General features: G+C 40.6%; 1 protein-coding gene across 2 annotated transcripts; it reads right to left on the bottom strand.

Moving 5' to 3' along the window:
* Nucleotides 1–1,018: 1,018 nt before the first annotated feature.
* Nucleotides 1,019–22,638, bottom strand: RBBP7 (RB binding protein 7, chromatin remodeling factor). 2 transcript variants are annotated; one of them, XM_061136881.1, is made up of 12 exons: nt 22,309–22,638; nt 21,349–21,493; nt 16,565–16,710; nt 12,841–12,987; nt 11,687–11,802; nt 7,491–7,651; nt 6,629–6,755; nt 6,432–6,509; nt 5,527–5,603; nt 4,016–4,073; nt 2,143–2,253; nt 1,019–1,454 (listed from the first exon to the last, which is right to left on the bottom strand). In XM_061136881.1, the coding sequence occupies exons 1-12, from the start codon at nt 22,322–22,324 to the stop codon at nt 1,386–1,388; spliced, it is 1,251 nt and encodes a 416-aa protein (XP_060992864.1). In that variant the 5' UTR covers nt 22,325–22,638; the 3' UTR covers nt 1,019–1,385. The 2 variants fall into 2 exon arrangements, with proteins under 2 accessions (XP_060992864.1, XP_060992863.1); XM_061136880.1 differs by having other exon boundaries at nt 12,841–13,014; nt 22,309–22,637.
* Between the last annotated feature and the right edge of the window lie 985 nt (nt 22,639–23,623).

Below are 23,623 nucleotides of genomic sequence, written 5' to 3'. Positions count from 1 at the left end.
AACCTTAATGTCTGTCACATCCAAAGACAGTTGAAGATACTGTCCTTGTGCCTTAAAAGGTAGTTTCATTATTGTATGACTTAAGAAAAAAGGGCTGGTGCCCCAGGCACTCTGGCTGGGGAAAAGTTTTATGTAGCCAGACATGTTAGGACTTTTTTTTTTTTAACCTCTAAAAACAGAGGACTAGGAAAATTCTGCACTGTAGCTGTTGTCAGAGCTTTAAAAATCCAGGACTATGGATTTCTTGAATTTGGCCAAGTCTCAGCACATTCCAAGGTGTTACTTATCTGACTAGCAGAGTGTGCATGTACACAGAGGCACATATTAAAGACCTTAGTTGATGGTGAGCAAAAGTATTTAAGCACACACACCCAAAAATGAAAATAAAAAGTATTTAAGCACAGTCATAAGTTGGCAAGCTTTTTCTGTAAGTCAAACGTTTAGGATTAGTGCGCTGCTTTTTTCCTGAACAACCTTTAAAAATCAATGTAGAGAATTCCCTGGCAGTTCAGTGGTTAAGGCTCAGCACTTTCACTGCCTGGGGCCCAAATTTAATCCCTGGTTGAGGAACTGGGATCCTGCATGCCTTGTGGTACGGCAAAAAAACTTTTTAAATTTTAATAGAAGAAAAATCAATGTAAAGACCATTCCTAGCTGGCAGGCCTTACAGAAGAGGTTGAGGGCCAAGCTGCAGGCTGGTTTGTTCGCTCTGTTGACCTGCCACACAAGCAAACAAGCTTGTATTTTTGTTTCAAGCTGCCCAAGTTAAGGTCCAAATGGCTTATGGGTCAAATGACATGTAAGTTAGGTAGTTCTAGGTTCACCGATCAACCACCAAATACAGACACCTAACTTCTCCCCATGTTTGTATTAGGATACTACGGTGTACCCTGGAAAGAAAATTCAGTAAATTCCCGGTGTGTAGTGTATACCCAAAAGCCGCCTCATAAAAACGGGACATCCATCCATACACACACTCCCCACCCCCAAACCCAGGGTCTAAAATAATAAAACAAAGTTTATTTTAAAACTTTATTTCTGCAAAGCCAATCAAGAAGTGTTGGAGGGAAAAAGTGTAAAAGTTATTCTTGCATATTTGGGAATAGCAAGCACTTAGAGAAAACAAGGACTTATAGTTGAATCAAAGGCAGTACCCTGCTTACTTGTATTTTAAAACAACGCTGATCTTTCTTAAGCAACATCCCTAAAAGCTACAATATGATACAGTACGCAATAGCTCACTTGAAAGTGCTAGGATCAGAAGGTAAAGAACGCCATATGCCACCCCACTTCAACTCCCTACTATACAATGCTGTTTTTGCGCTTGATAAATCAAGCATTCGTGTAGCATTACATTCAACAGAAACATTTCTCGTACTTTGGGTTTAAGATCCTTGCCCCTCCAGTTCGGATGTTGTGACATCTGACTCTTCATCATTGTAAATATTTTCAGCCTGGAGATAATAACCAAATAAAATCAGGTGAAACTCCCTAAAAATTTTACAAGACTATCTAAAAACAGCATTTAATAGTTCTATCCAGATTTTAGGTGTCACCAGCCAGTGTGATTTAGTGTTGGAAATTAAATGTGGAAACACTTTACAGTAAACTTCATAGTTTACTTTGTGTTTTACTCTGACTTTAATAAATTTAACGAGGAAAAGGCAGGCCAGTGTTCTCAAAAATTATTTGCCAGGGTATAATTTCACACATATATCTAGCCGACCATGCACTACTTATTTCAGTTGTCCAAAAAAGGCATTTTCCAAAAGCATTTCAGGCATTTAGATGGAGCGATAGATAGCCCTGAGGCTTATGTAAGGGCTGGTAAACCATGTCTCAGAAATGTCAAGTGCGCATCACAGAACTCAGGATCTCAGTAAACACTGGACATGGAGCAATGATGCCAAGAGCCCAGTTGATGAAGAGTCATAATCATGAAAATTGGAGCAGGTGCTATGTCTACATCAATATGTGCATACTGAACTAAAGACTTGTTAAAATGGAGAAAGGTCTTTTAAGACTTTCCTTCTATAAATATTTGATGTAATATGCACTGAAATACTTGAAATATTTCTATTATATCATTAGTAAAAATCTCTTCAAGATAGTTGCTGAGGAGAAAAAACAACTTTAGCTCACCATTTGCCAGATCTGCATGATGTTATCCTCAGACACTGAGCAAATGACCCAAGGCTCATTCGGGTTCCAGCTAAAATCTGATATCTTGGCAGTGTGTCCTCCATGAATAAACTGTTAATAAGAACAAAAAAGTCTTGGTTTCCTATCTTATGTTAGAAGCTAGGTTTTAGAGCATCCATCTAGAAACGGGTTGCTGAACTGCACTCTGGAGGGAGGGTGGCACAAGCTTAGTAATCTAGCCCTCCATCACTCTTTCCTTTGCCCATTTCCAGGTGATAGGATGCTACAATGAATGCTTGGATAACCTTCACCAAGATTCCCCAAATACTGTTTTGTTAACATACGACTGGCTGAGCCACCAGAAAGTTGCAGATAGCACACCTTACCCCTAAATACTTCATTCAGCCTACATCACCTGAAATGACATTTTCCTTCACGACCACAGTGCTGTTTCCATACCTAATACAATCAACACTCAAATTCTGCCTCATTAGCACATATATTGTTAGGTAAAAATATTCAAGGTAAAACATTTCCAGGATGTTATATACTCTTTCCTGAAACTGGAACACCTGGAGACTTCTGGTTCTTCTGTGGCCCCCTGAAGGATCCGCTTCTCCCCCTTAGTAAGGGAAAGGCATACCTCTCAGCCATCCTTCAATCTCTCCAAGACACACTGCCCCAAGGCTGGGGGAAAAAAATTTCCAGGACTCCAGAAAGTCCCCGTTAGGGCTAAACCGAGGTATTTGCTAAAAAATGCGGAAGGGAGCAATCTTACTTCCTGCACAGGGCCTTATGTATCTTAGAATTAAGATTCAGAAGAAACATTTCTTGGGACTTCCTGGCAGTCCAGTGGTTAAGCCTCCCAGCTTTCACTGCAGGGGCATAGGTTTGATCCCTGGTTGGGGAACTAAGATCCCACATGCTGCACAGCAAGGCCAAAAAATAAAAATTTTTTAAAAATTAAAAAAATTCTTATAAGGACAATATGAATGTCCCCTGATTTCGGACTCTCAAGGAACAAAAAGGAAAAAAAAAAAAAACCAGAAAGCAAAATCCTAGTGAATTTTCTCAAGGACCACAAAATTGTTAGAAATGTTAAATACAGTTATACACTGTCCTCTCCCTGTGATATATATATATATAAAAAAAGCAAGAAACCTTGAAAACATTATATACTAAGTGCAAGAATCAGTCACAAGAGACCACATACTGTATGATTCCTCTCATGAAATGTCTAGAATAGGCAAATCTAGAGAGACAGAAAGTAGGTTAGTGGTAGCCAGGGGCTCACAAAAGAAGACTGAGAGGTGATGGTTAAAGGTACAGTTTCTTTCGGAGGGGACAAAAATGTTCTAAAATTGACTTGTGATGGTTGTACAACTCTGAATATACTAAAAATCACTGAAGTGTTTAGATAGTGAACTGTATGGTCTGTAAATTTTATCTAAATCAAACAGTTACCAGGGACTTCACTGGAAGTCAAGTGGTTAAGACTCTGTGCTCCCAATGCAGGGGGCATGGGTTGCATCCCTGGTCAGGGAACTAAGATCCCACATGCTGCACTGCAATGTCAAAAAACCCCCCAAAATGAGAATAAACCAGTATTACCAAAGTTTAAAAAACTATTATTACCAAAGTAAAAATAGTTGGTAACAACACTTTAACTAAAAAAGACCTAAAATTTATGAAGCCCTGCATCACAAAACTTTTCAGACTAAATCACAATAACCTCCAAGACCTCCAATTTGAAATCATCCTCAAGAGATAGAATCTGAACGTCCTAACTCCTTTTTCAAATACATGAAACAACGACAAATAGTCCAGTCTGCGTATGACACTTCATCTTGCATAAGAAAAAGTCAATATATACCAGCAGTTCTGGAGGCCCATCTTCTGCATCTTCTGCTGATTGTTCTTCTCCAATTTTGCTATTGAGAAAAAACACAATGCCTTCAGTATTCAAATTCTTCTAGCAACAAAGTTTGCAAAGCCAGCATCAGCCCAGAAATCCCATCCTAAAACACTCTTAAAAGCAACATATTTCTATACTGTTATCAGTTAGAGTTTTTGTATTAATTATTTGGTGGGAGGGTAGGGTGTTTACTTTCTGGAAATGGTAATAACAGCTGTTCATAAGTGAAGCTGCAGAATACAAGTTATTGTTAATAAAACATTAATTTAGAATTCATTCAATATCTTAACTGAGGCGTTTCCTGACTTAGGATTAAAATGTGAAAAGTATATAAAATATTTACAGAAGAACTGATCCCCAATCCCTACACTTCACTCTTAAGGCCTTTTTCATCCTAGGAGTGAAATACAACTACACACCAGTACTGAAGATCTGTTAAAGATAGGACAACAAAACAACTTTAAATATGGAATATATAAGCCAAGAACAGGTTAAGTTTTCATTTTTTCTTATCTTCACTTCAATTAAAAAACAAACACAACCCCCCAAAACTTCAATTTGTAGAATTTGCTAGCAGTTCCGACAGTGAAATCACTCAGAAGTTACACACTATTATCATCCCCAATACCTATTCCACACGTGGGCTTTGCTAGTTTGTTTTCAAGTAAAAAAGAATATTCTCAGATGTCTGTTTTAAAGACTCTACATTTTCAAGCATCTATCATGACTAGGGTTTCTTCTCTAAGAACACAGAACATTAGCAGTTTAGCAGTTTTACTGTTCCATACACTGAAAAGTGGGTATACTGTCTTTGTAATTAAGGCAGCCTTGACTAAAAACTTAGTCCACTTCAAAGCAATTCAGGTAGGAAAGAAGTTATTTTGGGGCATGTTATGATTTAGATTCCAGATAAGAACACCTCCACGGAGAGATACATAACTGAAATTCTTAGAATAAACTCTAAGAATTGGGAGAAACTGTTTCCATAATGAACCCCCAGAAGAACATAAGCTCTGATGGCATGGGCTGTGCTTATCCTGTTCTCATCCTCAGCAGTTACACAACCCACAGGAAGAGCTCATACCTGTGGGAAAGAAACAACTGAAAAAGATTAGTCCTGCAGATGTATGTGACATCTAAGGAGACACAAACAGCTGACGTCTTTACCCCTTTCTAGAGCAAGAGTTTTTTCAATACCATTGTTTGGATGTTAAAACACATGCACCCCTAACCCTGACTTCAGTCCTAATTACAAAGAAAATAAAAACTCACATTTGCATCAATTTTTTTCACATTCCATTTGCTGATTCACTTCTATTTTATGGAACAGACTCTTTAGGAAGGTACTTAAGATTAATTTTAGACTTATTAAACTGGGGTTAGCAAACTGCTCTTTTAGTCTATGAATTATTACATAATCTGCTATATTAGCATATTTATGCAAAATCTGTCACCAGATCCTGAGTTACCTTAAATCCCACACATTAAGGCGGCGATCAGTACCACTTGAAGCCAGAATGGTTTCGTTATGTGGAGACCAGTGGACCTAGCAACACATATTTGAAAATATAAAGAATCATCCATTACTGGGTTTGTGGCTATTGTTCTAATCCTAGATATTTTCCCATTTCATGTTCTGTACCCTTTGCTTGGCCTACAAGCCTTCACTCTCTTTGTGCTGTCCCTTCAGGTGCTCTTAAATGGCGCATCTCTTCAGCCTGCCCCTGGGAGGGTCATACTCCTCTCAAGGGTAACTCTGCTAGGGCTCCCAATAAACTTAGCCCCCAAACCATCCCAGAAGCTTTTAACATTTTCAATGAAGTGTACCTTAGCCTATGCACTTCTCTATTTTAAACCATATACAAGATATTTCATTAAAAAAATTAATTTACTTATTTTTGGCTGTACTGCTCAGCTTCTGAGATCTCAGTTCCATGACCAGGGATTGAACCCAGGCCACAACAATGACAGTGCTGAGTCCTAACCACTAGACTACCAGGAAACTACCTTCACTTTTTAAACTGATCCTATTTTGCAAAGATTGTTCCTTTTACTTCTGAACTAACAATATCTAGAAAACTCCAAGTTATTTCTCACTAGTTTACTTACACAGTAGGCAACGAGCTTTAAAAAAAAAACAACAACAAAAAACAGGGAATGCCCTGGTGGTCCAATGGTTAGCACTCTAGGCTTTCACTGCCAGGGATCAATCCCTGGTTGGTGAACTAAGATCCCACAAACCACATGGTGTAGCCAAAAACAAAACAAAACCCCCAACGTCCCAAGTCCACTATGTAAAAGACAAAAATTCACAAACTTCCCTCTAGTAAAGAGTTACTAAAATCTGACAGAGACCCCAGAAACTATCACATACCTGGAAAATTTCATCTTTATGAGATTCAAAGGTATGGAGTTTCAATTTTAAATTACGCAGATCCCATAAAGCTACAGTCTGAAGAAAAATAAAATGAAAAGGAATTTGTTTCTGCACTTTAAGCAAGAATTTTAAAATACTGTAGTTAACAAAGACAACTAGGTTCGTAAGCACCAAATATGCAAAAACTGAGAAACCTTATCCGCAGAGCCAGTTGCGAGAATGAACTCGCTGTAGGGATTGAAGGACAGGCAATTGACCTCGGCAGTGTGCGCATCAACCAGGTGGCTCGGCTTGGAGGTGGTATTGGACCTGGTGTCCCATCTAAAACACAAAGGTACAAGGCACAGAGCACAAGAGCAGGCCACTCAACCCTGCCCTGCCTCTCTCTCCCACACTTGTGCCCACATCAGTGCCACTCCATGCCACTATTCTCTCACTAACTTGCCCCCTCAGGGACAATAACCATGCAGAGTTGGCAACCTGGACTTCCAACCACTAGGTGATATGCTCTAAACCTGCGCAGAACAAACTAGGGCTATCTCTGCTTTCTTGTTCCTTATGTTCCTGTCTGGATTACCAACTATTTCAAGCATGCACAAAACACTACACAGAGATTACTGTTTGATATCTATAACCTAGCCTAGTCAAATTCAGTATTTTGCTCTGTTTGCCTCAGATGCTAGTCTATGAGATAAAAAGCATTCCAGGTGGTTGAATGCAGCCCTGTAGCCATGCCTTGACGCACACTCTCCTCCTTCAACTTCAATGCAAGTCACCCTGATCCCCAATTTTGATACATACCACTGCCCCAAGCATGTTTCTTCGTGTGCACATACCTTTTTTTTCTAAATAAAAAGTTGTGTTCAATCATACAGCACAGTAACTTTTATGTAAAAAGGCCATACCTATTTATAGCTTATTATGTCAATTATACCTCACTAAAGCTGTTTCTTTTTCTTTTTTTGAAGGCCAAGACACAATTTTAAAGCCACCACAATCACTGATGGTCATTCAGGACACCCATATAACAAAACCCCACTCAATTTTCCACCTTACATCATAAGTTTCTGATCATCAGCAACAGATCCAAACAAGGACTCATGCAGCAGGTGCCAGGCCACATCCTCTACAACAGCCGAGTGGCCAGTAAAAATTGCTTTAGCATCCACAATTTTGCCTTCCTTTGGTCCTGCATTAATATCCCACAGACAGACAGTCTGAAGAAGGAACAAAACAGGAGTTAGTTATGAGAGACTGAATTTAAATGCTAACACCTTATTTAAAACTCTTTTATTAAAAACAAAGCTACTTAATATATGAAGGTTATTAAAAAAAAAAGTGAAGTTTCATAAACAGAAAAGTGTACTGGTGTAGCTTCCGCAATCTGAGATGTAGAAGGGAAGGAAAATACAGTGTAATGGGGACGGGAGGATAGCATGGTGGGAGGCAAGAAATATTCTGGTTAGAGTTTCTACCTACATACATTCAATCAAGTATCTAAAATTCACCTAGAAAAAAAAATTAAAGAAATAAAATAAAATTCACCTAGATCACACAACACAGAGAGCCTGGTGTTCAATATCCACCAAACTGAAATGCGTATCTTAAAACTTCATGCTGGGCTGGGAAACCGGGAATTAAAACTAAAACATGCCTCTTAAAAAGTGAAAGCTTTTGGACAACTCTCACTTCACAGCAGAAACCACTACATACATCAGCAAGTGCCACAGGTGAACGACCTAGAAACCCCTACAAGGCTACTGGAAGAGACCACAGGGCCTGCCCAGACCTCAAAGATTACAGATCTGCAGGCTTTGAGAGTTTGAGTCTTTTCTTAACGTCTTGTCATAAAAATAGTTGAGCAAAGTCTGAAATTTCTATGAAAAAATTTGCAAACTGTAGGGCAGTGATTGTCACCTCAATGGAGTAAGAGATAATTCCATTAAGGTATTATCAAATTAATTCCACTGACACTAGTATCAGCTTCCTCTCTTCATCAATCATTTTATTATCTGAAAGGGTTTCTGTTACATAATACACGTGGCCCTTAGTCTCTGTTGATACTTACACACTTGGATGCAGGTTACATGCATGGAAAAGGTGGAATGTGTCAAACTATTGCCATTACCTGCTCTGCACCTCAGAAAGATCCTGGGAAAATTACCAAGATGCCTTGCATATGTGCAGCCCTTAGGAAACGTCAGCTATTAATTATGACCAGCAACTCCCAGTCTGATGTCTTCAAAAAGTACTAGTAATTAAGTTCTTGACTATAACCTGTCCTCCCTGTGTGGGAGACTATCCTATGTCCACTCTGAGGGAAACAGAAGAAGGCTCTCTTTCAGAGAATCTGTTCTGATGATGGGGGAGAGGGGCATGGGGAATGTTATATCCACTTCCCAGGGATGGCAAAAGTGACATCCTCATTGGCTTCATTTGGGTCAACAACCTGGCCTCTCTTCTTTTTCAGGCCATTTTCATTAAATCAGCCAGCACCATCTTTGCAGCCACCAAAGAAAATATAGGGTTGACCAAAAAGTTCATTCAGGTTTTTTCATTATATGGTGTGGAAAAACCTGAACAAACTTTTTGCCCAACCCAGTATTAATGGAAGTTCTTCAAAAAAGTAAAAATAGAACTACTGCATGATACAGTGATCCCACTTTGACATTTATACAAAGAAAACAAAAACACGAATTTGAAAAGATATATGCACCCCCATGTTCACGGTGGCATTCTTTATAGTAGCCATGACATGGAAACAACCCAAGTGTCCATCAATGCATGAATGGATAAAGATGTGCTATGTTTGCACAATGGAATACTACTCAGCCATAAAAAAGAGAAAATCTTGTCATCTATGACAGCATGGACTTTGAGGGCATCATGCTAAGTGAAATAAGTTAGGGAAAGACAAATACCATATGATTTCGCTTATATATGGAAACTTAAAAACAACATGAACAAAACACAAGCTCACAGATACAAAGAACAGACTGGTGGTTGCCAGGGGCGGAAGGTGGAAGAAACAGGTAAAAAGGGTATACATTTATTTTTAAAAAATAAATTAGATGTTTTTTAAAGATCACTCAGAAAATCCACCTGAAGATTATCTTTAAAAATAAAAACTAAAAGTTGTGAAAATTTTAAATTTACAAAAAAAAAAAAAAAAAAGGAAAAAAACCCCCTGGCACCCAGAGTTGGTTTTTGTTGCCTATAACTAAAGAATTTTGACTGGGCCAATTACCTACTTCAATATTTCAAAAAGCTTAACAGAAATTGCCATTAACAGACATATAAAGAAGCTCTGCAATGTGACAGGCCCTGTTTTAGGCATGAGGATATACTAATAAGAAGGCAAAGGAACCTACTTTCACGTGGCTGACATAAAATGCTAACTAGGGCCAATTTACATGAGCTTTCAAAAGCCCCATAAGTCTACTCTTGGCTTGTGCTTGGAATCATACCAAACACTTTATGCTTGTAGTATGGGAACCATGAAAGAAAATATGGGGCTGTTAGTGGCAAGAATGCTACAAACATTGTTTTATAATAAATTAACATGTGGGGAGGGAGGTGGGAGGGGGGATCAGGATGGGGAACACATGTAAATCCATGGCTGATTCATGTCAATGTATGGAAAAACCACTACAATATTGTAAAGTAATTAGCCTCCAACTAATAAAAATTTTTTAAAAAATTAACATGATCACTTTGCATCTGTGTGGTACTTCTTCATTGTTAAAACACTTTAAAGGATGCCAAGGCAACTCCATAGGGAAAGATAAGCTGGAAAAGCTGGATATCCACACACAGAAAATGAAGTTGGACCCCTACCTCACACCATATCAACATGGACCTAAATATAAGAGCTAAAACTGTAGAATTCTTAGAAAAAACATAGGTGTAAACCTTTGTGATGCTGAATTATGTAATAGCTTCTTAGATATGATATCAAAAGCCAAAATGATGAAAAATACATAAACTGAACTTTTGTTTCAGAGGAAATCATGAAAAAAGTGAAAAGACAACCTAAAGAATGGAGAAATTTTTTAAAAATCACATATCTGATAAAAGGGCTCATATCTAGAATATATTTTAAAAAAACTCTTAAAATTCAACAATAAAAAAATATAAAAATGGACAAAGGATTCCAATACAAGTTTTTCCAAAGATGATACAGAAACGGCCACAAGCACATGGAAAAGATGCTCAACATCATTAGTACATGTTAGTCAAAATCACAATGAAATACCACTTCAAACCCACTAGAATGGTTATAATAATGACAGACCATAACAACTGTTCGTGAGGACATGGAGAAACTGGAACACTGGTACAGTGATGGTAGGGATGTGAAGTAGTACAGCTGCTTTGGAAAACAGTTTAGTAGTTCTTTTAACAGCTAAACTTAAAGTTACCATATAACTCAGTAATTTCACTCCTAGATGACTACCCAAGAGAAATGAAAACATTTATCTACACAAAAACCTGTATAAAAATGTTCACAGTAACAATACTCAAAGTAGCCCCAACTGGAAACAACCCAAATGTCTACCAATTGATAAATGAATTGTGGTATATCTATATAACAGAGTACTGTTCAGCCATAAAAAGAGATGAAGTACTGACATATGCTCACATGGATGAACCTTGAAAACATCATGCTAAGTAAAAGCAGTCAGACAGAAAAAGCTGCATACTACATAATTCCATTTATATGAAATATCAAGAAATAAACAAATCTACAGAGATAGAAAGTAAACCAGTGGTTTCCGGGAGAAGGAAGGAGTGAGGAATAGACTGCTTAATGAATATGGAGTTACTTTTTGTGACATTTAATGAAAATGGTTTTGAATTAGTGGTGATGGTTTCACAACTTTGTGAATAAAGTAAAACTCATAGAATTGTACACTTAAAAAACTGTAAAAAAAAAAAAACTAAACTAAAATGTATTAATCAGGCCTTACAAATGCTTTAAAGTCTCCATTACAGAGGTCCACTTTTAAATGGAACACCTTTTGCCCACTTTCCCTCCATTCTATGGCTGCTTCAAAAAGAGATTTGTGGAATTCTAAGACTCCAAAAGGGCAGTGTGATAACCAATGTTCTAAAACCTGTGGGAATGTTATCACAACTATCAGTATTATCTTAGAAAACCTTTCATCTATTAGTCTCCTTCAGTGCAGAGCTGTTATTGACAGTCTTTAACTCTTAGTACATGAGTAGATTAGGAAGAACAGGTTTCTCACATGGTCATCAGATGCACTTAGGAGATGTCCACTCAAATTGGAATTCCAAGAAAGACCATAGCCTTCCTTTTGGTGGCCTCTAAGCCTAAGGTCAGGATTACACTCTCCACTTGGGTCTAAAGAAAAAAGAAAGAAAGAAAAAGAAATAACATTGATTACTAAGCAATTATCTGTTTATCAGAACTGGTAAGAGCAAATTCTCACTCCTGAGTAAGTCTTAACATTTATTATAATGCCTACAAAAGCACTGCACACAAACAAGGACTTGGTCTGACCCACAGCCACCCTGAAAAGCTGTTCTCTGTGCTACATTTCAAATACTCCATGTAAACGAATAAAATGACTGGTTCCTTTGCAAAACCTAGTACCAAGTTGTAACACAAAACACTGAAAACTATACCAGCCCACAAATTTACATGGTGACAATCCAAGTCAATTTTTAAAACATTTTTTGGAAGAAAGCAGGTGGTCTGGATGTTCAGTCCTTGCATGTCTCGAGAGTAGCCTGCAACCATGACTGACCTAGTCACCCCTGGGAATGTGACCCTCACAAAATTCTTCATGTCACCATCTGATGTAGCCGTGTACGCCCAGAGCAGTGCGGCATGCTGTGGCAGCTTGTTGAAACTTGCAAGATTGTTGAGCAAGATTCATGAAGCATCTGACTTCACTGCTGGGGTCTGGAGTTTCCCTTACCATGGCTGGTCAGAGAGCAGGATATACCTATATGACCAGACTGCCATAAAAGCCCAAGACCCTGAGACTCAAATGGGCTTCCCTGGACAGACATTTCTACCCCTGTGGTGTGTGGCCCCAGTGGAAAAGGACTCACAAGTCTATGCCTAACCTCTCTGGACTCTGCCTGATGTATATCTTTCTCCTCTTGTTTTTGCTCTGTATCCTTTGCAATAACAAACCTTAGCCAGTTTTTTTCTCCTTTTTTGCTCTATATCCTTTGCTATAGTAAATCTTAGCCAGGGATATAACCTGCTGTGAGGTCCTGCATTAAATCACTTAATTTGAGCATGGTTTTTGGATCCCTGAAACCATTTCTAAACCTTTAAAAGTTGGGAGTATACTAGCCTGTGTGACATCAAAGCAACTATTTCGAATCAAGAAGGATCAAGCAGTGGTCTGAATTTATTAACGCATACCTGGTTTAGCAGGGTGCTTCGTATAGTCAAAAACCAGCACATCAGAAGATGGTGTTTTTGTAGCAATGATGTGAGGATTCTGCGGCATGTAACGAGCACGGTTTACTTCTCCTTCATGGTTAATTTTAATTTCACATTCAATTTTTCCTGTTACAGAACCAAAGCCACCAAATTCTAATGTGAGAAGAAAGAAATAAACACATATACTTACGATTAAAATTCATAAGTCACTTAATCAATCTGAGATTTTAATCTGACAGAATATAACACAAAGTGGTAAGAGAGCAAGAGACCAAGCGAGCACAGAAAAATATAGGTTCATTTGCCACTTAGAATTAATTTATTCTCAAAGTCCATCTGAATTGGAAAATACTGATACCTATTCTTGTAAGTTAATTCAGTTCCATTTTGGACTTAAAACAATTAAAAATCGGCTCCTTTCAGTTGTGAAGATGATGTAATTATTCATGAAAATTCAAATAACCACGCAATTAACACACCTCAGCCTTTTAGTTCAAACACAACTCATTTTGAGGTGCTGAAATTAGAATCGTATTTTAGGTTTCTTTAAGATAGGTTCATCTTCAGGAGCATGAACACTCCTCGAGTCTAAAGTCAAAAACACCCTCGTATCAGAAACCCATGCTGACTAACCTCCACCCAACACCAAGACACAGACACAGTTACACACAAGTCAGTTCCACCAGAATCCTTGAACACGTCGGTTCAACTGCTGGTGGAGTGCCAAAGCTAAAATGAGTGGGCTAACCTTTCTATCTGGTGTGGGAATACGACTGTATGTTAAATAGTTATTAAAAAGACCTCGGAAAAGTGACAAAGCCACACAAAAAAGTATGATAACTTCAGAGAGGCAGTAAGATGATAGCCGAAAGAATACAAGTAGAGAACATCTAAGCAGATAATAGCAAACAAGAATATTTTCTTTCCTGTGCTCATAGATAAAAACTTGAATTAGTTGCTGACACATTAAAAGCTTGGAGGCTTCACATTATAACTGTTATTTCTTCCTGACCTGTATCACTTCTTCTTTGCACATTCCTTTTTCGCTCACCCTGTATCTCAGGTCAAGTAACACTAACTCAAATGTCTAACGGAGCCAGGGAGTTAACAAGTAAAATAGACTAGCTGGGGCCTGGTGAAAACACACTGGAATCCATAAGCCTCTTCTCAGTTTCAGCCACATCTTGCTATGTGGGAATGCGTAATCAACACTGGCTCCCGAGGCTTACTATTAGAATTTAGCCATTCTTGGGAATTCTCTGGCAGTCCAGTGGTTAGCAGCTGGTGCTTTCACTGGGGGGGCCCAGGTTGGATCTGTGGTTGGGGAACTAAGGTCCCACAAGCCACTCAGGCAAATAAAAAAAAAATTTAGCCATTCTTCTTCTCTATGACAAACACTATTGCTTATTATTTCTGGGGCTGAAAATCATATCCCATTTCACACAACTCCTCTCACACAACCATATGCAATCACCCATTTCCCTCTGTGCACTTTCCCTTCCCATCACATCAATGAAAGAAAATGCCTTGGTCTTTCTAAGAACACCCCTTCTGATCCATCACCTGCCACCTCTTGAGACCCTGCTCCAAAGCTGTCGGCTTTTTCTTTATTTTCAACCTCCCACCACCGTGGACCCATAGGACACTCTCTCTCTCACTCTTCTGCTACAAAGATTCTTAAGCTTCCCAATTCCTTTAGTGAAAACAAACTCAACAGGTTTCCTTTAATAAAAACTAGGCTTTCAGGTAAGATTTACTGTGTACAAAGAGCTTTCTTAAAACTCAAAAGGAAAAGTCTGAAAAATCACTATCTTAATGATAATAGTATCCATTAAAAATACTGTGACTAAAAAAAACAAAACCATTAACTAAAAGTTTAAAAAGCTTGACATCAACTAAGTATTGCAGTCACGTGTTAGAATATAATTCACTGGACAAGTGACTAATAACTAAGTATTTCCATATTATGATGCAGAGACTAATTCTCAAGCTGAAAGCCCATTAACTACTTACTTTAGGCTTCCCTTGTGGCTCAGTCAGTAAGAATCCGCCTGCAATGCGGGAGACCTGGGTCCAATCCCTGGATTGGGAAGATCCCCTGGAGAAGGGAAAGGCTACCCACTCCAGTACTCTGGCCTGGAGAATTCCACAGACTATACAGTCCATGGCGTCGAAGAGTCAGACACGACTGAGTGACTTTCACTCACTTAGGACTAAAAGCCATTAAAAATTTTCTGATTACAGTATTTACAGAAATAATGCATAAGGTTGTAGGGTAATGGACTATGAATTGTGGAAGTGGTAAACTGAGTAAATCATTTTGGAAAACTTTTATATTATTTTAGGTTGAGAATGAATACACTACGCAACTCAGCAATTCCATTCCACTAGATAAATTCTCCCACAAGTACGAGAAGACACGGCAAGGATATTCACTGAAGCACTGCTCCAAGAACAAAACATCCACAGAGATACAACCCAACTGCCCCTTGACAGAAGAATAAATGGGGGTTTAAGTATAATGGAATACTACACAGCAGTAAAAAGAATAAGCTAGACATTTACATGGTACACACACACACACAGAACTGAATGAAAAAAGCAAACTGTACAACATTATGTGAATAATTAAAAAGTTAAAAACAGCACACTAATTTCAGGACAGTGATGAATTCTGGAAAGGAAAGCAGAGAGGAATGGAGCAGGGTTGGCAAGATTTTAGCTATAAAGCAGTATTATATTTTTTAAAAAGTACTGGACAATGTTAAGATCTATTCAACCATGTGGGGTTGTGGAGAAGCACTAATCCAGCAGGTCTGGTTGCTGAGTCCTCGCCACTCTGATGGAAACTGGGACCATGACTGACCCCTGATCAACTCCTGGGAACATGGACCTCAGAATGTTCTCTATGTCACTGATGGGTTGATTTTGTGGTATATACCTGAAGCAATGGATCATGCTGTACCAGTTTGTCAGGGTGGCATTGTACAAATATCAAGACTGATGATACACACCTGAGTTCATTACTGGGGTCTCAAGATTCAGTTGCCATGGCTGGCTGCCAGTATAATTTGCCTACACAACTAACCCTCAAGAAAGACAGAGACCCTGACCCTCGAATGGGTTTCCCTGAGCAGAGATAGCCCACATGTCTCCCTGTTCTTTGTTGCCAGAAACAAAGTACATCCTGTGTGGCCCTGGATGAGACTTGTGCTGGACCTCCCTAGACTCCCTGATGTATATCTTTTTCCTGCTGCTTTTGTTCTGCATTTTTCATTGTAACAAACTTTAGCCTTGGGTATAATTTGCAGAGTCTTTTGAGTCCTCCTAGCAAAATCATCAAACTTGGGTGGTTGTGGGAATACCAAACAGGGGAATTATGTTTGGTTTGGGCAAAGGGAGTCAACAACTTTCATTAAAAAGCTATTAACCATTTGGTGTAAATGCCTGACTTTTTTTTCTATGCATACACCAACACACATTCTTACTATTACCAAAACTGTTACTATAATCACACACACTTATTAGTTAATCAATTTATCTTGGACACCTTTCCATACCAGTGCATACAGATTTATCTCATGGTGTGAACGTAAAATTTCAGAGTTGACGTTAAACTACCCAAAACATATTGGTATAAAGTTAATATATAATTAGAGGGTTACTCCTCAGACACCAATGCTAGAATATATGGATTACTTACCACCCTTTTCACTGTCACAGTGGGAAGCATCAAACTGCGCATCATCATTCGGAATATGGACTCGAGCAACCACGAGATGATTCTGCTCATCAGATGTGTGAGTCCCCAGCACTAGCCAATGAAGGGCATAATCCTTTCCTTCCGGTCTGTTTAGGAAAGAAAATAAGTCATACTAATCCTATAAGGGGCTTCCCTGGTGGCTCACTCGGTAAAGAATCTGCCTGCAAAGCAGGAGACCCAGATTTGATCCCTGGGTCAAGAAGACCCCCTGGAGAGGGAATGGCTACCCTCTCCAGTATTCTTGCCTGGAGAATTCCATGGACAAGAGGAGCCTGGCTACAGTCCAAGACGTCACAGAGTCACACATGACTGAGTGACTAAAACTTTGACTTCTTCCCCCCACAATCCTATAAGAAATCAGTTGCTAACAAATTGTCCATCACCGACTCCTGTATTCATAAATCATGACTTCTCAACTTAAAAAAAATATCTTCAATTTTAATACACTAGGTGTTTCTGGTTTCCCAGTAAGGTAAAAAGGCAGAATGGACAAAATAAAGTGCTGAGTCAAGAAAAAAAGGGTTTAAACCCTGGCTCAAAGTAAAGTTAGTTATATGTGATTCCTTAAATCACAACTTCCCCGTGGGTCTCAATTTCTTCACCTAAAAAACAGGTTATGAGTAAAAATGACATGATGTGAAAACTCCTTATTTATATTTATGGTGCTTAAAGTTTATAAAACAGGCATTCCCATTTTTACAGGGGAGAGGGTCATCTTTGTTACCCTATTCTATGGTAATTCCTTGTGGCTAAAGAAACCACTGATGCCTCTTGGCACTTAATCCAAGTGATGATTTTGCATCTGTATCTATTAACAATGCATTCCTATTTGTATTATTCAGAATAACTTATTCACCTGTGTTCCATGGTTCCACATCAGTAAGGCAGGCTGAGAAGTAAGGCTCTGAGCCCCAACATAAAAAAAAAAAGAAAAAAACACCTAGACTAGTTGTTTCTAAATTCCAGCTGTACAAAGGATTCATTGGTTTAGAATAAAGGTTTGTGAATTACTTCCAGGCATGTAATTTAGTAATAACTAAAAAATACAAGATTAAATTTTACCAAGATTGGGCTTAGGGTATGAAAGAGCAGTAAATACACAAAAACTCCAAGAACAGAATAAGGCAGTCATGGCTAAGCAATAGGAATTCATTTGAAAAAGGACATGTGGACTTCTCTAGTGGTCTAATGGCTAAGACTGCACACCCTCAATGCAGGAGGCCCAAATTCCACCCCTGGTCAGGGAATCAGATCCCACATGCCACAATTAAAGATCCCACATACTGTCAAATAAATAATAAATAAACAAAATATTTTAAAAAATAAAAACAGTGAATCTTCTATTTAAAAAATTAAGACATGGGTCTGAGTCGATGTGTGTTCAGTGGCCAAGAATACAATGTGGTTAACAAAAAATGTAATTACTTTCATCTTACATGAACTTATATAGGGTAGGAAGAGGCAATACACATAGGCATTCATCTACTAATTTGTAACTGGAAAAACCACACTTAGAAATTTAGGCTCTAGGCAATGCATTTTAGAAGGATTTAGGCAAAAATGAAACCCTTACAGGGAATAGTGGCCTGAAGTGAAAGGGAACTTAAACATATCTCAAGAGAACCATTTGAAAATAGGAATACTTGAGAGAAAGGAGGCACCACAAAACAATATTAGGGCTGACATAAAGAAAAGTGACTTGTTTTTTATGGCGTTAAGCAGAAAATTCTAAGACCTACATGTAAAGTTACGGTCAAACACATCAGTTCATCCTATGACCTTTTTAAGGAGTAGAATTACAACATGGACTAGAGGGTCTGAAAAGCTCCTTTTGACTCCAAAATTCAATTATTCCAGTTTCCTCTGACTCTATCATTGTATAAGGATTTTTCTTTTTACTACAAATTCTTTCATCTCCATCATCGAAAAACAAGCCTACTTTTCTGAGCCCATCAATATCTCACTATTTTCTTTGAATACTGGATGTACCTAAGGCTGCAGAAGCACTCATTATAAAAGACCATGTCCATTTTCAGTGCCAGAATTCTTTGACCACTTAAGACTTCACTGCTGAGAAATTCACCTGACAATCACAGATCATCACCACAAGGTTATTCTTGGTAGTAATGCCTGAAACAGCTAAAGACTGGAAACAAATATCCATCAATAAGGAACTGGTGACATAAGTTACGGTATATCCATAAAGGAATTCTACCGAGCCCTTAAAACAAAAGGGCATATATCTAAGCATGCTTATAGGGAAAAAGTCTCCAATATAAACTCCTAATTTAAAAAATCAAGTGAACAGAGACTTCCCTGGTGGTCCAGTGGTTAGGACTCCAAGCTTCCACTGCAAGGGTCACAGGTTCGATCTCCGGTCAGGGAACTAAGACCCAAAGTCAAGTCAACAAGTTCTTAACAGAAAAAAAAGGACGGAGCATGTACTTCTTCATGCTGGCAGAATGGATAAGAAATCTCAAATGACTGCTTCTGCTCTGGGTAAGGCAACCAGGAGAACAGAGGATGTGGAAGGGGAATTTAGTCTTCACTCTATGCAGCTTTGTATCATCTGAATTTGAATGCATACATAGATTTTTAGGTACAGCGTAAGTCTCAATATGTTTAAGAAATTGTTCAGTGAGACATATGAAGTAATGATCTACCGGTTTTGAAAAATAGTTTCTTAGAGATACCTAAATAAAAATTCAAAGAGCCAAATCAATTATTTGGATGGTCACCTAACTGAATTCAAGGGCAACAGCTCAGAAAGTTCAAGTAATCATTTGGAAGCATGTTATAGGTATGCAGAAGACCAGCCAGATGAGGTTGAGTAGGGCCTACCTCTCAAAGAGCCAGACTACAAGAGTATCCAACATTTCTACTGTCCTACATAGTGACAAAACACAATCACAGTCCCTTCATAGTCCCAACAGAAACCTGCAAAGCACCACTCAGCCATCTTCAACTCTTCAAAACCCAAGAATGCAGGCTGGCTGGCATTTTCTTGCATTCCCAGAGCCACTGCCCATCCCACAACCAGATCCCACTTCTTTGTATGTCAAGAACCCCATGAAATATATATTTTCTGCTAAGTTCCTAAGTGTTAATATAAAAGTAGTATCTGAGCTAAGAACACACAGATCTATTATCTTTAAAATCTTTTACACAAAAATCATAATAGGTAATGTGAAATCTTTAAAAAAATTTCAGTAAGCAGCTTTCATTGAAATACAAATGGAAACAGAGCTATTCCACCCTAATAACTTATTTCTGAATAGGAAAGGGTGGGAGAATTACCATCAGTCACCACTTACTGTGTACTCATTCTGTGCCAGCATTTTAACATGTGTGATCTTATTTATCTCCTCAGATGTAGGCCGTGAGAACCATCAGCATCTCCATTTACAGACCAGACTATTTCAGGATAGAGACTGACCAATTTACCCTAATTCACAAAGCTAAGAAGCAAGGGGCAGGATTCAAATTCAGATCTCTAACCTTAAAGCCTGGGCTCTTTTCTACTGTCAAAGATAAAAAAGATTCAAGAAAATGTAAATTAAGTTGTTTAAGTTTTAAATCTGCTTAACAGGAAGACACAATGCTCATGCTGCACTACATCAGAACCTCAATACCCTTAAGCATTTGATGGTCAAAGCTGTAAATGTCAACGCTTAGAAGTCTCCATTATTTAGTTCTTGGCTCCTCTTCCCACGCCTGTATATTTACATTAAGAATTTTGAAAAGTCCATTGGAAGTCCCTAACCGTATAGAAGTCAATGTTCGCATATGGAAAATCTGGCCATTATATGAGTTTTATATGAAAGTAACTTACTCTTATTTTTAAAAGTTGTTGCAAAACTTCTTTAGAGTTTAATAAATCCTCATTAAATGACATACACACGACAATCAAATTTAATACATTTTTAAAGTACATGGCCAGGTTCTTATTAGGAAAAGTGCAAGTGTATGAGAACCATAACCTAGTGCAGAGATTGTCTCGACTCTGGGGCCACCTGGTTTGCGTTCCAAAGCCCGCTCCACCACTTACCAGCTGTGTGATCTGGGGCATGTTACTTAACATCTCAGCCCATTTCCACATCGATTAAAAAGAAAAGGATAATAAAAAGTAATTATTGTACTGTTGTATTAAACCAAATAGGACATAAAACTCTTCAGATGTGTTCAACAAATGTCAGCAATTATTACCAGAGAAATTTTACAAAGAGGTGAAGACCAACAACAACCTCAAAATGTATCCCATACTACACCACCTTTTCGTTGGTGGTGTAGTATGTGTACTGTGAAATTGTTTTCTCCTTTGCCAATTAAAACGAATTCGTCTTGTGGGCTGGTTACAAGGAGGTATTCATTTTGCAAAAATTCATCAAGCCATGCACTTTTCCCATGAAGTTTTAAAGAAATCTATTAGTCTGGGACCCAAAGAGAACCCAGCATCTATATTTAAGTTGAAAAAATGTCAAATATATCTGGTGCATCCTACAAATATCCTTAATCTCAGAACAGATTCTCTGTCCCCTTTTAATTCCTCATTTATACGTCAGAAACCACTCTATAAATCAATTTTGAAAATAAAAATCACCTGCCACATCACCCAAAGGCTTAATCGATTACTTGCTTATGTTCTATGTATAAAACGCAAAAAACTAGGAGATTCAGGTTAACAGCAAAATTTATGCAAAATAAGAGTTGACAAAAACCCTTACTTAGTCACTTCAGGAAGCCACTGAACGGTAAGACTCGGCCACTGAAGAGCATGGGTCATAACCAGGTCATACAGAAACGGTGTATTCTTCTTCCAGATTTTATATTCTTCATTGATGACACGCTCCTCCACAGTATCTTCAAACACTGAAATTTGGACAAAGCCCACACGATTAAGTGTCTGAAAAGGATTGAAATCTGTACTGGAGGTCACCTCGAGACGGCCACACCTAATCTCCTCTTTCTCTTAACCACTAATTTGGACACGAACAACTCACTGGTCTTCCAGAACGCGAGGAGAATATTAACACCAGGAAGCTTATTTTTTTGCAGTTTGAAATCAATACCGCCTGCGTATACAATATTGGGTAATTAATTACATAGACATCGCAATTGTTTTGCCTGTTACAGCTGTTCGCACCTGTTCCAAGATGACGACCCGTATGTAAAGGGGCTCCCCGACCCACCCGGCGAGACGAATCCACGTGTAGCAGAAACCCCTCGGCCCGCTCCCTCCATCCCCCACCAGAAGAGGCCTCAGCTCCCACGAAACCCGAGCCGGCAGCCATAAGTCGGCGGGTTCCAGAATCCCCCGGACAAGGGCCGCGACCCCGAGGCGGTCGACGCGCGCGCGTGGAAGGTAGGTGCCGTGCCCGCTTTCCGGCGACGGAGGCCGCCTCCGCCCGGGTGCAGAGCAAGCGCCGCCGCCAGAGGGGGGTGATGGGGGGGGTAGCGGGAAGGGGGCCCAACCGCGGCCCCGCGCCTAGCTCCGGAAGTGCTCGGAGCCCTTCGCGCCGCGGCCCCGTCCCGCGTAGGCCCCTCGAGGCGCGCGCCCTGCCTCGCGCCCGGCCCCGCCCCCTGCTCCTCACGCCAATTCGCGCCTTTCGCCGGCGCGTGCCGCGGCCTCGCACGCTCACCGCCCCCCACCGCCCCGGCGTGCGCCGCCCCGCGGGGCCTCTTACTCTCTTTACTCGCCATCTTGCGTCGGGTCGTTCGCCCCCTCGCCGCCGCCTCGGACTCCCCCTGCTAGCCAAGAGCAGCCCAACCACAAGCGCTCCTGCCTTTCCCAGGCGCGTCACACACTTCTAGCTCTCGAAGCCTGAGCTCCGTCTTACAGCCTGGGAGCTCCCCAGACGCTGCGTCCTTCTCTGCTGCCTCCTCCCCGCTTGCGGGTACCGAGGTCTGAGGCGCTCTTCTCTCTCTCTCCAAACTTGGAACGAGACTTTTCAACCCGCGCCTCCCAGCCCGCCCAGGCAGCTGAGCGCAGGCGCATCCGCCCTGGGAAAAGTGAGAGGCGGTGGCTAGGGCGGGCCTGGGAGCCAACGGCTTCGTCTTTTTGACCAATGACTGGCGGCAGGCAGGTTTCACGCGGCGTTCGGAGGCGGGCTTCTGGGGGTGGGCGGGGCGTTCCGCGGCAGGAAGTTGGCGAGGCGCAGGCGCGACGGCTCGCCTGGCGCTCCCAGGGCAGGCCGCGGGGGCGGATGGGGGCGCGCGGGGGTGGGGCGAAGGGAGGCGCGGCGTGCAGGCTGCGTGGGGGCTGCGAGCCCCGGGGCGGTGAGCCCGGGGGCCGCGGGACGTGGCTGTTTGCTGCGGCTTTGGCGGTGGGGGTGGGGGGCTGGGGGCTGGGAGGCTGCTGCCGCTTAGCCAAGCAAAATCTCAGCGCTAGAGAGGAAAATGGTTTCTAGTCTCCAGAGACTACTGTGCCCTCAAAGTCTCCCTGACAGTTACGGACATGCATAAATCTGTGCACTCTGAAAGTTCTCCCTCCAGCCGACTGGCCTTTTCTGGGGCCTGGTCGAGCCGAGGTGGGATTGTCGGAGGCCAAGGGGGCCTTTAGTAGAGGCCGCGGGCGTTTTCTGACTGTTCAAGCCGCTGGGCCTGCCTTGTAGGCTAAAGCTGCGGCCTGTTCAAGCACAGGCCGCCAGGGCCCCGAGGCAGATTTGAGTTACGTTTTTGTTTGTTAACAAATTCGAGTCTTTAAAATGATATTTGAGGCCTGTCGTACTGCAGAGGATTTTATTCCTGCACTGCCATTCCTGTCTCCGTCCTAGCCCTGGGCCTTGCTGAGTCATATTTGTCACCTGCGGGGGTCCCAGGGTGACCCCACCCTAGGCTGGCGAAGCTTTAAAGAGCTGGGTAGAGCTGACCTGGGACCGGCTTGCCTGAGCCTTGCTCTGCCCTGGAACTTGGTAGCCCCTGAGGGGTACGCAGGGGTGAGGAGAAAGCAGGCTGCAAGGCCAAAAGGGAATGAAAATGAGGGCCAGGAGCAAAGGGGAC

Source organism: Dama dama, chromosome X, assembly GCF_033118175.1.
Source record: "Dama dama isolate Ldn47 chromosome X, ASM3311817v1, whole genome shotgun sequence".
Taxonomy (NCBI): domain Eukaryota; kingdom Metazoa; phylum Chordata; class Mammalia; order Artiodactyla; family Cervidae; genus Dama; species Dama dama.
The sequence above is the reverse complement of the archived record's forward strand: the minus strand, read 5'-3'. Positions and strand labels throughout refer to the sequence as shown.